The 15,972-nt window shown below is 47.1% G+C and overlaps 1 protein-coding gene across 1 annotated transcript in view; it reads right to left on the reverse strand.

The window, feature by feature from the left end:
- Positions 1-2,742: 2,742 nt before the first annotated feature.
- CA6 (carbonic anhydrase VI) overlaps positions 2,743-15,972 on the reverse strand; it is a 30,519-nt gene continuing 17,289 nt past the window's right edge. Inside the window, 6 exon segments of the mRNA XM_012662506.1 lie at positions 2,743-2,827; positions 2,829-2,862; positions 4,526-4,649; positions 6,676-6,833; positions 11,502-11,571; positions 15,227-15,319. Coding sequence (XP_012517960.1) covers positions 2,743-2,827; positions 2,829-2,862; positions 4,526-4,649; positions 6,676-6,833; positions 11,502-11,571; positions 15,227-15,319 — 564 coding nt within the window.

The raw sequence follows: 15,972 nt of genomic DNA on the forward strand, positions 1-15,972 counted from the left end.
TGCCATCTGTAAAGCTGCATGCATACCTACACACTGTCCTATACCTTGCTTTTTCCACTTAAAAATATAGCCTATAGCTGGGCATGGTGGCTCATGCCTGTAATCCCAGCAACTCAGGAGGCTGAGGCAGGAGGATCACTTAAGGCCAGGAATTTGAGACCAGCCTGGGTCACATAGCAAGACCCCATCTCTAAAAATTAACAAATATTCAATTAAAAATATATATAGCACCTAGAGGTTATTCCTTATGCAGCTCCCCATTATGTGAATTACTCTGGTTTAGTCGACCAATCCCAACTGACAGACCTTTGTGTTGTTTCCAGTATTTTGCTGCAAATAGGGCCATCATGAATGGCTTTTGGAGATAGAGTTTTGGGGTGAGAGGGCTGGGTCCCAGGATGCAGGCAAGAGTAATCCTGTTCGTTTGCATTTCATTTATTTGCTTATAGTCTCTCTCCCCAGACAGCAGCATAAGCTCCTTGGCCATATTGTCCACCGTTGTATCTCCGATTCATCAGAGATGCCATTTCTGGTTGAAAGAATGAATCTTACGATGCCGTTCTTCAGCTAAAACCCTGCAAAAGCTGCCATCACCCACAGGGTAAAATCCAAACCCTTTAGTGGCACAGAAGGTATGAGTGACGGCCTGACCTCCCCCAGGTACCACCCCCTCCTCTCCTGCAAGCATCCTCGAACCTGTTGCTCTGACCACACCAAACTGAGTCCACTTCCCATGTGTCTCCCCATAGGCACATGCCATTACCTTGGCCTAAGTACCCCGCTCCTCCCCTCCTTGGTTCCCCAGGCGAACCTCTTCTCAGCCTTCAAAACCCAGGCCAAGCACCAGTCCTCCTGTGGAGGTTTTAAACATCCGCGTTCTGTCCATCGTAGGGTGACTGGTTATTTAAATGTCCACGCTGCTCACTGGACTTGAGCTCCAGGAGCATAGGAACTGTCCGTCCCTCACCCGTCTCTCAACCGCCCGTATTAGCACCACCTCTGGCACATAGTAGGTGCTCAGCAAAGCTTGTTGAGTAAATGAAAAGGAAGACTGCTGTAGTCAAAAGAATGTGGACACAAAAGGCTTGGGTTCAAATCCTGGCTTTTTACCTACTACCTAGGGGCCTTGGGGCAAGTCTGCATCTGGGTCTCTTCTTCCTCTTCTATACACTGGGGATCATGCGTCATCGAGGGTGGCCGAATGAAGTCGGATGTGGAAGTGCTTTGGGTATGATAAAGAACAGTATGGGGCCGGGCGTGGTGGCTCACGCCTGTAATCCTAGCTCTCTGGGAGGCCAAGGCGGGTGGATTGTTTGAGCTCAGGAGTCCGAAACCAGCCTGAGCAAGAGCGAGACCCCGTCTCTACTAAAAATAGAAAGAAATTAATTGGACAACTAAAAATATATAGAAAAAATTAGCCGGGCATGGTGGCGCATGCCTGTAGTCCCAGCTACTTGGGAGGCTGAGGCAGGAGGATCGCTTGAGCCCAGGAGTTTGAGGTTGCTGTGAGCTAGGCTGACGCCACGGCACTCTAGCCCGGGCAACACAGTGAGACTCTGTCTCAAAAAAAAAAAAAAAAAAAACAGTATGGAAGAGCAGGGGGGTAAAAGAGCAGATAAAGGAATTCAGAAGCAGACGTGAGCTCAACCAGAGATGAGACGGGTGTGAAGGAGTGACAAGGGGGCAGTGAGGGTACACAGAACTGACCAGTAAAAATAACGGCCACTGCTGGGCACTTACTAATCAAGCCTCAGCACTAGAAGACAGATTATGCTCTCATCCCACATGACTCAGAAGCGGCAACTAGCACTCGAACCTGGGTCAGGTAGCAACAAGGCCCAGGCACCACTGGACTAACGAGGGGGTTTGCAGGGAGGTCCTCTCTCCTCCCTCCCTCCCCCCCTCTGTCCCAGGAGCCTGCCTTCCTTCTCCTCCCTCGTCTTTCTCTAAGCACAGGGCGTGGCCGGGGTCCAGCTCTCCCCGCTGACAAGAATCTCTTTCCTTTTCATTGGTCTTGGTCCTGGAAACCCCTCACACCTTGACCTCTGTGCCCTCACCTGTGTGTGTCCCCTGGGGTAAGGCAGAGAAGGGATATGTGAGCAGGTACAAAGGAACAGAAAAGAGAACATTTTAAATGGCAAATTTCCAAAATCATTTTATTACATCTTAATGCTGAGGGGAGATCCGGGCTGGTTTGCAATTTACGCAGATCAAAGTGATGATTTCACAGCAGGGTAAGTAGGGCTCCGCTCCCTTTAAATTTCTACTCCTATCAATTTCCACTGGCCACGTCTGACTCAAATCCCTCCTCATGTATTTAAACCATCTCACTTTCTTTCACGGACGACGGTTTCCCCTGGTTTAATCCAAAATGCAACAGTCGCCTCACGGGGAGCGATGGGCAGGGCAAGGTGCGGCTGCAGCCAAGTGGCCTCCTCTTCACGTGGCGTCCTAGCTCAGGCTTCAAGCTACTTAAAATGCGGGAGTCTTCTCCTACTTTTCTTCTCTTCAACAAATCTTCTCAAGTAAAAGAGGTTTTCGTTGATCTTGCTTAGGGAAGACTGGAGCTCAGAGGCCAGAACATATTCTGTAAAGAGAAGAGTTAGTCGGAAAAGGTCAAAACTTCGAGGGTCCTCGTGAAAACAGAGAACGTGGCAGAGCCGGACGCCATTCGCCACATCGTATTTGCGGGAAGTATTTCTGATTCCTTCGAATCCCCTCCATGCTCCCATTCCACCGGCTTCAAGCACCTTCCCCGTGTCTGAACTTGGGCTTGCAGCTTCCAGAATCCAAGGGGTTCCGTGTTGAAGAGGGTTGTATTCTTGGACCTGGATTTCCCACGCAATGCTTGGTGGCCCTTACCTGAGGGTATGTAGGTGTTTTCTAATAAATAAATTGCAAGAGGTCTGTATTTGGCTACTGTCTTGTTTTCATAACTGACCTTGGCTCCTCAGGTAACCCTTCCTTGATGGGTTAACCATATTCACCCAGCTAGGGTGGCATTCTATAGAACTATGAGATGTGAGTCACGCTACTGGGGTGCCTGGGTCCAATCACTGCTGCACAGAAATTTGGGCCTGCAGGAAGGTGGGCGAGAGGGCGCCCAGTCCTCTGTTCTGTTATCAGCAAAGAGAGGCCACAATTCAGATCCCTTGGCTGGGGACGGGGGAAGAAGCCCTCCTCCTGTCTACTGGGAGTTGAAGTAATGACCCTAAACAGCAAGTCTCAGAAGGGAGGGCCACGGTGGACTCACAGGCAGATTGCAATGTGGGGCCCCAGGGCATGTGTCTAGAACATCAGAGCTCCCTGATGAGGACAAAGTGGAGCGGCCCCTAGGGAAGGAGCATTTAAGATGTGGTATACGGGAAACTATCCAGTCTGTTGGTGCCTGTTGCAAGAATAATGTAGAATTTTATTAAAGAACATGCAAATTTAGAATGAGGAGACAGATCGGTGGGTCTAAGCTTCCTTTGGTTAGCCTGCTAGCAATTGGACCTATATAAGAGGACATCACCTTTGGAAAAAGGAATTGTTGCTTTTAATATTGTCTATAGTATAATATGGGGAAATTATAATTATAGCTGACATCAGTTTTTTCCTCTCTTAGTATGTATTAGAGGAATAAACTGATATAAGAGGAAACAGCAAGTGAACCAGGAAGGAAAGATGGGGAGAAAGTCACAAATGGGCCTTTATTGTGGGTGGGGAGTATGGAAATTTAAGAGTTTTGAAAGACACATATTAAGGTAGGGTAATATTGAGTGGGCAATATCGATTGGAGACCGATTCCATTGTATCAGAGGATGTAAAAGTATCAGGAATGGTTAACAGAAATAGATCACAAAGACAAGGGATCCAGGGAATGTGTACGGTTCACCACAACTTTACAGAGGAGCAGATAAAATAAAGATGGGAAGGTCGAAGAATATTGACATTTTTGCAAACACAGAAATGAGGTGAGCCAAGAACAGAGTTGGAGCCTGACCCAGTGAATTAGAGGGTGCAGTGGAGGCCAGACTGCCCAGCCTACTTCCAGCACCCTGTGTCTAGGGCTTGAATCTCAAGCAGATGCAGTAAACAATGTGTAGTCTAGTTAACCCCACCCTGAGAGAATGTATAGGAGGAACTGGACATGGGTTTGCAATACAGACCAAGATAAAGTGTGCGGGAAATTATTTAGGTTGGGTTTAATAAGGTTAACTTGAACCTACGCTCTTATGAGAGCTTCTGGATGTTGTCATCTTGATTCTCCTACTATCTCTAGCCAAGACCAGGGAGGTGATAAATCACGTAGTTGTTTATCCTCATTGTCTCCTCTGTTCTACTCACTTGCATCACTGCCTGGACTGGGAAGGTGAGTCTTCACCCTCTGCCCAAGCCCTGTCTGGGTGGGCCATCTGGGCCTCCTGCCGCTGAGATGACTCTGCTTCCCTTACTATCGCAGAGGAGACGGGTCCACCCAGAGAAGGGAGTAAAACAGGAATCGACAAATTGCAAAATATAAACAAGAGTTGATCTCACTTACCCGAACTAGGGAGGTACATGAAGTTGGCTTCCACTACTCTGTGGTTCAGGGGCTGGGTCCTGCGATAATCATTGTTGATGGTCTTGTTCTCATGATCCAATAAGGAATTTTCTAGCTTCAAAACCTGTGGACAATATGAGGTGAATTGTGGAGGCGAAGAGGCACTGGGTAATTTAAAAGTGTTAAGTTAACAATTGGACTACGTCTCGGATTTACTAACCCTTATTAATAAAGTAAGAAGATCTCAAGTGCAGAGGAGGTTCTGGGTACTATGTGCCAGGCATTATTCCAGAACATATCTACCCATTCATTCTTCCAACAAGTATCTACACACATATCTTTTCATCTTTTCTATGAGTATTTGGTCGATAGTATAAAGGAGAGAAAGAAGTAAACAGAAATATATCAATTGGTAGGCTCAATTTTTGTTTCTCTGAAAATGTTTATAATTTGTCTACATCCTTGGAAGGCATTTTTGCTGCATGTACAATTCTATGTTGGCTATTTATTTTCTCAGCACTTTGAAAATGTGATTCCACTGCCTTCTGACTTCCACTGTTGCTGTGCTGAATTAACTCTTGGTGTAATAGTGCTCTTTTCATGTTAATCTGTCTTTTCTCTCTGACAGATTTTTAAATCTTTTGTGTTTGATAGTTTCACTGAAGTATTTAGTGCAGTTTCATGTACATATATAAAATATATATACATATTTTATATATATACACACACACAAACACATACACACACAGAGGGAGAGGAAGAGATAGAGGGAGAGGGAGAGACTGAGTCATTGGGAGTCTTGAATATATGGCTCAGTATCTTTCAACTCTTCCTGAAAATTATCAGTCAATATTTTGTCAAATCATGCCTCCTCCCTATTGTGCATCTCTTCTCTTTCTAGGATTTCAATTAGATATTTGTTAGACATTTCCACCATACTCTCTGTGTCTCTTTACTTCTTTTTCATATTTCCATCTCTTTTTCTCCTTGTGCTGCAGTCTACATAATTTTCTCTGCTCTGTTTTCCTATTTACTAATTCTCTCTTGAACTGTATCTAACATGTTTTTGAGCCTATTCATTGGATTGGTTACCATTGTATCTTTCCATTTCTATTTTCCAAATTCTATTTGGGTTTCTTTTTCCAAGTCTGGTTGTCCAGTTTTATACTTTTTTCTTCTTTCCTCATATTTAAACCACTTAGTTCTTTATACATATTAAACATTCTTATATTAATTATCTGATCTTTCTGATTGATCTGAGATTATCTGATATTATCTGATATAATTACCTGAAATATTTGTAGGCCTGAGTCTGCTGGCTCTCACTCATAGTGTCTTTTTCCTTGTGTGTTTTGTGGGGTTTTTTTAATTGAGCTAATTTCAGGCAATTTTATTTGTGAAAATTCTTCTAGATCTGCATTTAAGGTGCATTTTTCCAGAGATAATATAGATTTGCTTTTTTCAGGCCTCTGGGGCACTTCCAGCCTGGTTGGCAACATTTGTATGTGTGGGTGTCCTTGGGTAGGGGTCTTTTTCACCTTTTCCTCAGGTAAGGAAATAAAAGTTTAAGAAAAAGAAACATTTGTCCCTGAGGAAGAATATCAACTCAGAAGGAAATGTCAGCTTTGCCTTGCAAGCTTAGTGATATTTGTCCATTTATTTAATTCAACAAACCTTTATTATGTACCTGAGCTATGCTGGGGGACAAAAGATGACTGACATGGCTCTTCTCAAAAGGCTACAGGCATTTTAGAATGATAACGAGCTAACTATGAAGCGGTCCTTCTTGCATAAAGCCATTTAAGAAGTTAGAATGTGAGCCGCATGAGGACAGCAATTTAGTATATCAAGGACCCAGAACACTCAGTAAGTTTTTGCCTTCACTGTGCAACTCCTCTCCTATGACTTGAATCAGGTTCCAGTCCTTTCGCTGCATTTGCTGTCCTTGGGTTCCGTCTGGCCTCAGTTTGCCTATCTCTACCACAGCACTGGGAGGATCGCCCATGGTTATACAGGTGCGGCACAGTAGTCCTGTGCATGGAAAAGGCTGTAGGAACCCCAGGAGTTAACATTAGCTGGGATTTGAGGAGCATGCTTGTTAGCCAGGCAGTCTGAAGGGGAAACTTCGGCAAAGCGATGCCATGCGTTACCTGGGTCTTGGAGAGCTTGACGGAATCTGCCAACACAAACCAGTGGACGTTCTCAGTACAGGGAGGAGTGGTGAGCGACCCCTGGTAGCTGTAGTAGTGCTGGAGGTTCGCCGGCAGCATGTCCTTAAGGTCAAGGCCGGTCAGAGTTGTGCTTTGACCTAAGCAAGGAAACAGGAGGGAAAGGAATGCAGGGGCCGCTGCTGCCCCTGGGAGGGCCGCTCAGGCCTCGCCATACTCAAATGCCCTGACTTAAGCAGAAGAACACAGAAGCTGATGATCGGGAAACATTTCCCCAGTGTACGCCTTCCTGGAAGGGGTTCAGAGGAGAGACTCTGGGGCAGCCACCTCAGATACCTCCTCCTGGCCGAGTGGCCTTAGGTGGGTGCTCGCTCTGAGGCTGTTCCTTCATCTGTACAAAGGGCACAACCAACAAGACTGCTGTGAGAGGAAAGGGGAATCATGTTTATCAAGTGGCTGGTACGTGGAACGAGTCCACAGGGAAGTGCCCATAGCGTCACTGCCATCATCATCCTCATTGTTAGGCAGAGGATACATTTTATCATCAGTGAAATGAATGGCCCCTAGAGGCTTCCCGGTAAGTGCCCTCAAAGAAAGAACAAAATCCCTTGGTTTGGGCTCATGTAGCAGCAGGTAGGTAGAGGTTAGAAAGGCAGAATCAGACCCAAGCCAGGGGCCAGAGCTTCTGGTCCTGAGCTCCTCCTGCCACACCCAGTGGGAACCCAGCTCAGCCACAGCCGGGGCGTAGGGACAATGCACTTCCGTGAGTGTCTGAGGCTCCCACAACAGCCACACCCATTCCTACTCTAGAGAGTGACTTGTTTTGTCCACGTCAACCACACTGAGCCCCTGAGCTCAGCATGAAACTACCAAAGCAACGTGGAATTGAGTTAGATTTTCTCTCAATTTTCCCGACCACTTTTGCCCTTCTTTTCTTTTCTTTTCTCTCTCTCTCTCTCTCTCTCTTTTTTTTAGGGACAGGGTCTCACTCTGTCACTGAGGCTAGAGTGTAGTGGCATGATCATAGCTCGCTGCAACCTCAAACTCCTGGGCTCAAGCGATCCTCCTGCCTCAGCCTCCTGAGTACCTGGGACTACAGGTGCACGCCACCACACCTGGCTAATTTTTTTAAAATTTTTTGTAGAGAGGGGTCTCGCATTCCTAGGCTCAAACAACCCTCCTGCCTTAGCGTCCCAAAGCTCTGGGATTACAGGTGTGAGCCCATGCCCAGCAGTTCTGCACTTCTTAAAGGCAAAGATAGTTTTGATATATGCATAAATAGGTTTGTTCAACCAAGACCACAATGTCTAGTAGTACGTAATCCCACAAACAGGCAAATAATTTCTAAGTTTTGTTATTATTAGAGGATTTCAAGATAGAGCCTTCTAAAGGGCTCTGTGGCACAGATCTGTTTTCATAAGTCTAATATATTTAAGTGAAGGTCAAGAATTCCAGAATCATGGTGCGGCCACTATGAAAAGTAGTATGGCAGCTCCTCAGAAAATTCACACAGATCACCATACGATCCAGCAATTCCATTTCCCAGTATAGACCCAAAAGGATTGAAAGCCGGGACTTGAACAGATATGTGTACACCCGTGTTCATCGCAGCATTATTTACAAGAGCCAAAAATATTGAAACAACCCAAATGCCCACCAGTGGGTAAATGGATAAACAATGTGGCATATACAAACAATGGGATGTTATTCAGCCTTGGAAAGGAATGAGTCCAGGCCAATGGCTCATACCTGTAATCCCAGGGCTTTGGGAGGCGCAATGAGGCAAGAGGATTGCTTGAGGCCAGGAGTTCAAGACCAGCCTGGGAAACATTGCCAGACACCCATCTCTATAAAAAAATTTTTAATTAGCTGGGTGTAGAGGTGTATGCCTGTAGTCCAAGCTTGTTGGGAAGCTGAGGTGGGAGGATCGCTTGAGCTTAGGAGTTCAAGGTTACAGTGAGCTATGATGGGGCCACTGCACTCCAGTTCGGGTGACAGACCAAGACCCTGTCTCTAAAAACAAAAAAAGGAATGAAATTCTGATATATGCTCTAGCATGGATGAACCTTAAAGACATTATGCTAAGTAAAATAAGCCAGACCAAAAAGGACAGATATTGTATGATTCTTCTTACATAAGGTACCTAGAATAGTCAAATTTATAGGGATAGAAATAATGGTTACAGAGGTTGGAAGGAAGGTGAAATGGGAGTTATTGTTTATCAGGTACAGAGTTCCAGTTTAGGAACATGAACATTTCTGGTGATGGATGGTGGAGATGGTTGCATGACAATGTGAATGGACCTGAGGCCACTGAACTATACACTTAAAATAGTTTAAGTGGTAAATTTTATGTTATGTATGTATAACTACAATAAAGCAGAAGAATTTCAGAACCATCTGCAAGTTTAGGTGACTGGAGATCTTCTGGCCTGGAACATACCTAAGGCTGATACGTGGGAATTTAGGGAGAGGTCATTTGTCATTAAAGAACTTTTGGATTGCTGAAGGCACCTTCTGGGTATTTTGCAGACACAGACCTGCTCCTATCATGTATTTGACAAGCATTTAAGGCCAGCCACGTGCCAGGTGTGTTACTAGTGGCCGGATTACCACAATAACAAGGCAAAGTCCTTGCCCACTTGCACTCTAGTGACGGGACAAGATAATAAAAATGTAAATAAAATATAGGCAGTCATAAGTGCGGAACAGGAAATTAAAGCAAGGTGATGTGTCCTGTTTTGGAGGTAAAAACACGGGGATGAGTTGATGGTGTGAACATGGGGGGCAATGGAAAGAGGAAAATCTTCCCAGACTTTGTGCCGACGATGGGATGGATCACAGCATCATTCACTGAGATGGGCAAGAAGCAGAGAGCGCCAGTTTAGGGACAGGCCCAGGAGGCGGGGAAGACACAGCTATGTTTTGGCTGCATAAGTTCGGACCCGCACAGCAATATCAAGTAAACAGCTGAGCGAAGCAATCTGGAATTCAGAGAGAGGTTGTGTGGACCAGAAGCAGAATTTATTGACCTGGAGAAGGAAATGCACCGGGCTCAGTGAGCAGGAGTAGAAACTCCTCGGTCGCTACAGGCCTGCGATTCCCCCTGTTGGCTTCATTCTGGTCAGTAAGTTACTCAGAGGGTTCTCGCGTCCACTTCGCCCCACCTGTTCTGCCCGCCGCCGTCACTGCGTGTAGAACGAGATACGGATTTTGGAGACGGCAGTGTAGGCTGTGGGAGTGAATGAGGGCCCAGGAGAAGGCAGAGCCGGGCCCCCTCCTACAGTTAGGGCAGGGACCAGAAAGAGAGCAAGAGAGCAGAGCTCAAGAGGTGCGGTGGGCGCAGCTGGAATGAGAGCGGGGTGTCCTGAACCGTCATTTCAAGGTCGATTAAGGGAAGAGGAGAAAAGTGGCCGGCAGATCTGACAACAGGGGTGACCCCAGCCAGCCCAGTGGAGCAGTGGGCCAGCCTGGGGTGGGCGGGTGTGAAAGGAGAACAGGAGTGTTGGACGACCCTTCCATGGGGTGAGGGAGAACGGGGTGGAAGCTGGGAGGATGGCGGGGTCAGGAGATACTGTCGTCTGTGTTTGGAGCCGTGTGCTGAGCAGAGAGATGTGAGGAAGAGTAGGAAATCAATGATGGCGGAGAGGGGAGAGAAGAGCAGGAAAGAAGCCCCGACGGTGGGAGAGGGCTGGGGACAGTGCTCACATGGGAGGGTGGTCTTGACAAGAGCAGGGATGTTTCGGCCATTGTAACAAAAGAGGGGACTTGGGGTCTGGTCCAGATGCAGGTGGGTTACAAAGAAGGGTGAGTTTCTGGCTGGTCCTCCTGCCTTCTCAGAGAAGGGACAGTGAGGGCGTCAGCTCCAGGAGAGGGGCTGAGGCCAGGGCACGGGGGCTCCAGGAGAGAGCAGAGAGGAGATGGCAAAGGAAATGCCCAGAGTGGTACTTTGGGATTTCCGGGCGGTGTTAATGACTGTTCCTATTTGTATTTGTAGCTGTGAGTAAAAATAATGCCAGTTAGTTGTCTCTGGGTTTCCGTGAAACCACATTCAGGCTCTGAGTAGGTGAGAGTCGGTCTGCGGCTTTCGGGCGAGTTTGTGGAGGGCTGGGGCGAGGGCACGGAGGCCGCTTGCATGGGTTGGCCCAGGGAATCTAAACTAGGAAACAGAGATGAGAGGACGTGAGGCGTGATTCACAGCCGGAACTCGGAGGCCGATGGGCCGGAGGACTCGGGTCAGGTGAAGTGCCGGAGGGGGCTGGTGTTGAGGTCAGGGTGGGAGGCGGGAGGTGTGGCCAGAGTGGGCCGCGCAAAGCCCAGGCTTCAGAGCTAACACGGTGCTAGCTCATGCTCAAGGGCTGACCGTGGCAGTGGACTGCTGCTCTGACATGGACGCTGCCTTCTGGAGGCAGACAGTGTAGACCACCCGAGTGCCTGTATGTCCGGATGGGATGGGGAGGGGCTTCACTTTTGACATTCATCTCAGCTTGGAGCCGGGATGGACCTCTCCCCAGGGACCAGCACTGTCCCTGCCAGCTGGGGTCAGAGGTGAGAGTCACTGAAGTGAGGCTATCCCTACTTAGCGGAACTCCAGCCACCCAGAAGTTCCAGTCACGGGAGCCGACAAGTAGAGTTTGCCAACAGGTTGCTCAGAGGTGTCCCTGCTGAGCCAACAGCAGGAATCACTGCAACAAGTGGTCTCACGCAGGGAAGGGTGGGCTCCCTCGGCAGGGCCCGTCGGCCACCCTGCCCCCCACGTCACCCTCCCTCTGCCCCTGCCCCACCTCACACTCGCTCCCCTTCCCTTACCCGCATACTGGATGTTGGCCAGATGAGAAATGAAGCTGCTGTAGTAAGTGTTTTCAGCATAATCCTTCACCTGTAGGAAAAACACACAGCAGTTAATGCAGTGAAGAGCCCTCCTGCCATCTCTGCTAACCCAGCTGCTGGGGTCTCGCTGACCGGGCAGAGCTGAGAGTAAGGAGGAGACAGCCCACCCCCCAGTTGTGTTCAGGGGGGCACAATCTGGCTATTCTTTGCCAACAGCTTCCTGCGCTCATCCGTCTCTTCCAGGGAGAAACTGTCTGAAGCATTTTGGCAACTTTCAGGGAAAGGAGTTTCTTGGTGACCGGTGACGCCCCAGGAATGGCCAAAAGTCTCTGCTAAAACCCCCCATGGGCTTGTTCCCAGCAGGGTCAGCCACAGTCAGGTTCTTTGTGATGAGGGAGGCCGGATCTCAGGAGCTCCCTACCTCATCCTCGGGGCTCCTGACAGCCAGACCGTCAAGGGAGAGCAGCCCCAATTCCAGATCACGCTTTCTAGATGCATGTTGCATTTTAAAAGCCAGAGAAGTTGCTTTTGGTGAGAAAGGTCTATTTTCAATGGATCCTTTCAATCAGGTGGTATTGACCCAATCTCTCTTCCCCTGTGCATAATTTCAGGCTTTCTTGGCCATATGACTGCCATCCGTTATTTGTTCTCCTATGTCTCTTGTCTTTTCTGTTCCTCATTCCGCCTTTACTGCCTTCCCTTGCATTAAACTAATACTTTTAGTGTGCCATTTGACCATTTTTAGCTACTTTCTTAGCAGTTGCTCTACTGATTACAGTATACAATTTAACCTAATCACAATCTATGTCAGATTAATACTAACTTAATTCAACTAAAATATAGCAACTTAGCTGTTTCTTCCCATTCTTTCTTCTATTTTTGTCATATATATTACATCTATGCATATTATAAACCAACAAATATAGTGGTGTAATTATCACTTTAAACAATCTTATGGGTTTTTTTAAAAAGAAATTAAAAGGAGAAAAGACAAAAGGTATATGTATATAGTCTTTCATATTTATCATTTCTGGCATTCTTCATTTCCTTTTTTTAGAGACAAGGTCTCATTCTGTCACCCAGGCTGGAGTACAGTGGCACAATCATAGCTCACTGCAGCCTCGAACTCCTGGCCTCAAGTGATCCTCCCACCTCAGCCTCCCAAGTACGTGGGATTACAGGCATGAGTCACCACTCCCGACTCTTCATGTCCTTCTGTAGATATGAGCTACTGTCTGGTGTCATTTCCTTTCATCCAGAAGGACTTCTTTTACTACCTCTTGTAACACAGGTCTGCTAGCAATTATCTTGGTTCTCATTTGTCTGCGAATGTCTTTATTTCACCTTAATGTCTGAAGGGTGGTAGTTAGACATAGGATTCTTGACTGACAGTAATTCTACTGCCTCCTGCTGACTCGAGAAGTCAGCCATTAATTGTACTGTCATCTCCCTACATATAATAAATTCTTTTTCTCTTGTTGCTTTCAGCAGTTTGATTTTAATGTGCCCAGGCATTTATCAGACTTGGGGGATGTTGAATTTTTTGGATTGGTAAATTGATGTTTTTCATCAAATTTGAGAAATTTAACTATTGTTTCTTCAAACATTTTGTCTTACACTTTCCCTCTCTCCTCTCCTTGTGGGTGTCCCATTACATACATATTGGTGTGCTTGGTTTGGTTTCCATGAGTCTGTAAGGCTCTGTCCATTTTTCTGCAATCTTTTTTCTGTGTTCTTCGAATTGGATAATTTCTTTGCTCTATCTTCGAATGTGCTGATTCTTTCTTCTACTGCCTCAACTCTGCTTTGGGCCCATGTAGTGATTTTTTCATTATGTTCATTGTACTTTTCAACTCTAGACTTTCCATTTGTTGCATCTTTATAGTCTCTGTTTCTCTGTTGAGATTCCCTTTTTGAGTCAGTGTCATCATATTTTCCTTTAATTCTTTGAACATAGTTTCCTTTAATTCTTCAAACATATTTATGATAGCTGCTTTTAAGTCCTGTCTGCCTAACCACTCTCAGTCCATTCAGGTCAGTTTGTATTGGTTTTTTTCCTCCTAAATATAGATCACATTTTCCTCTTTTTTTTTTTTTTTGAGACAGAGTCTCACTGTGTTGCCCGGGCTAGAGTGCCATTGCGTCATCCTAGCTCACAGCAACCTCAAACTCCTGGGCTCAAGTGATCCTCCTGCCTCAGCCTCCCAAGTAGCTGGGACTACAGGCACGCGCCACCATGCCCGGCTAATTTTTTCTATATATTTTTAGTTGTCCAATTAATTTCTTTCTATTTTTAGTAGAGACGGGGTCTCGCTCTTGCTCAGGCTGGTTTCAAACTCCTGAGCTCAAACAATACATCCGCCTCGGCCTCCCAGAGTGCTAGGATTACAGGCGTGAGCCACCGCGCCCGGCCACATTTTCCTATTTCTTTGCATGCCCCATTTTGTTGTTGAAAATTGGACATTTTACATAATATTTGGCAGCAAATCTAGATTTTGATTTTTAAAAAAATTGTCCTGAAGGGTTTTGTTTGTGTGTTTGTTTAGTAACTTGCTTGGGCTGAATCTGCAGGATATGTCTCCCTGGAAGTACGCAGCAGCTGATTCTCTGCTCAGTTTTTAAGTCTTATTTTTATTTTTTAGCCCAAATTCCTAGGAGCCACCTAAGGTGGACATAGCTTTGTGGTCAGTCAATGATTTGGGCACAAGCTGTGCGCAATCTCCTTGCACCTACTGCAAGGCACAATCTGCAACCTGATGGATCTGTATGTGGGTTGAGAAGCACATTCAAAGTTCAGCCAGTTCTCATATCGGCTTCAGCTTTTGCTGTCCACGAGGCCACGCTGGGGACTTACAGAGTCTTTCTGTGTCTCTCACTTCTAGGATCTTCCTCATTCGATTTCCGATTGGTCTGCCACCCACCGCTCACACTAAGTGGGACTGCAACCTCAGACTACCAGAGCTGCAGGTTTTTCCCGTTTGTTTTCTGTCGGTTCTGCCAAGTTTGCTACAGTGTTCCTGGGCATGAGCTTTCAACTTCCACCCCAAGTCAAGTCAGCCGCCTGCCCCGGCAGTGAAGCTGCTGGTTTTCCTGACCAGCCCTGCCTGATAAACCACCTGTTGACCAAGTTAGGGGGTGGGGATGGGAACAGCCCCGGGCAAGAAGTCTATAGACACTCATTGTTCTCAAAATTCTAGCCATTTTTCATTAACAAATGCTGCAATTTATCATTTGCCCTTGGTCCAGAGCACTGAAATGATGGTTTTTATCATTTTATCCAATTTAATACTTGTTTCTTGGGGATTGGGCTCCTGACTCCTTTTAGCCACCTATCCCTAAGTCCCACTCTCGCGACTGTCTTAGAAGTGCAGAGGCGCTGCCTTGTCTGGCTGGACTACAGACTCCCCCTTGCCTTTCAGACTAGTGCGTGTCTAGTCAACCCTTCTGTGACTCCAGGTCTTTTAAGTCAGCTTGCCCAAGTTATTCAAGGTCCCCGAGGTTGACGACACAGAAGGAGCACAGGGACTGTGGGCAGGGCTGGAAGAAGGGTTGGTCACCCATTGAGTCAGCGTTGCCAAGAATTGTGAGCACAGAAAAGGGTGAAGGAGGCTAGTAAGGAAGACCCTTCATCTAGACTTCACCCCTTGTTTGGACGTCAAACTATAGCTTCAAACACAGACACACGTGCGCGAGTTTCTGCCTACCTCAGCGAAGGCTGCCAGTACAGCCAACCCGTCCGGGGAATCTTTGGCGACATCGTAGCTCTCGTATTTAGAATTGTAGTGAACAATGTGAATCTGTGGAAACAGGATAGGGTGAGTCCAGGGCAGTTCATAGAGACCTCAAATGCCTGAGGTTTCCGGGGAAGGAGGAAAAGAAGGAAAGACACTGCACCTGAGGCCCCAGAATGTCCCACAAACAACTCTGACCCATCCCCTCCATCTCTGGACGAGTTCCATCTGCCAAGACCAGAAACTTCCCCAGGAATGGAAAGAGCAGGAGTGGGATCCTGGGAAGATGGCAGCTCCAGGGCATTTCCCTGAGCCCACTTCCTTCCCGGCAGACAGGGTGGCAGAGTCTGGAGGACTCGCACGAGGACACCGGTTCTCTTGGGGTGCCGGGGGGTTGGGGGAGAATGAGCCTGAGCTCCCTTGCCCCGAGAAGCCACTGTAAACCTGCAGCCACCCTACGGACGGATCCGGGCAAAAGAGAGAACCCAGAAAATCCAACACATACAAATCCAGCTGAAACGAGGAGGGCTCACCGCCCCTGCGGGCTGTAGAGTCCCTCCACGGTGTGAGTTCCCTGCGGGCAGGGACCCTGCCTGTGCTCCCAGCACAAAGCTGTGATCAGTCAATAGTTGTTGAGTGAATAAAAAATAAACTTAACCTCAGGGTGACTTAACTGCCACCACTGCACAAAGTCTTTTGGCTGCTTTAATAAGGAAAGC

This window comes from Propithecus coquereli, unplaced genomic scaffold, assembly GCF_000956105.1.
Source record: "Propithecus coquereli isolate 6110/MARCELLA unplaced genomic scaffold, Pcoq_1.0 Scaffold77, whole genome shotgun sequence".
Classification (NCBI taxonomy): Eukaryota; Metazoa; Chordata; class Mammalia; order Primates; family Indriidae; genus Propithecus; species Propithecus coquereli.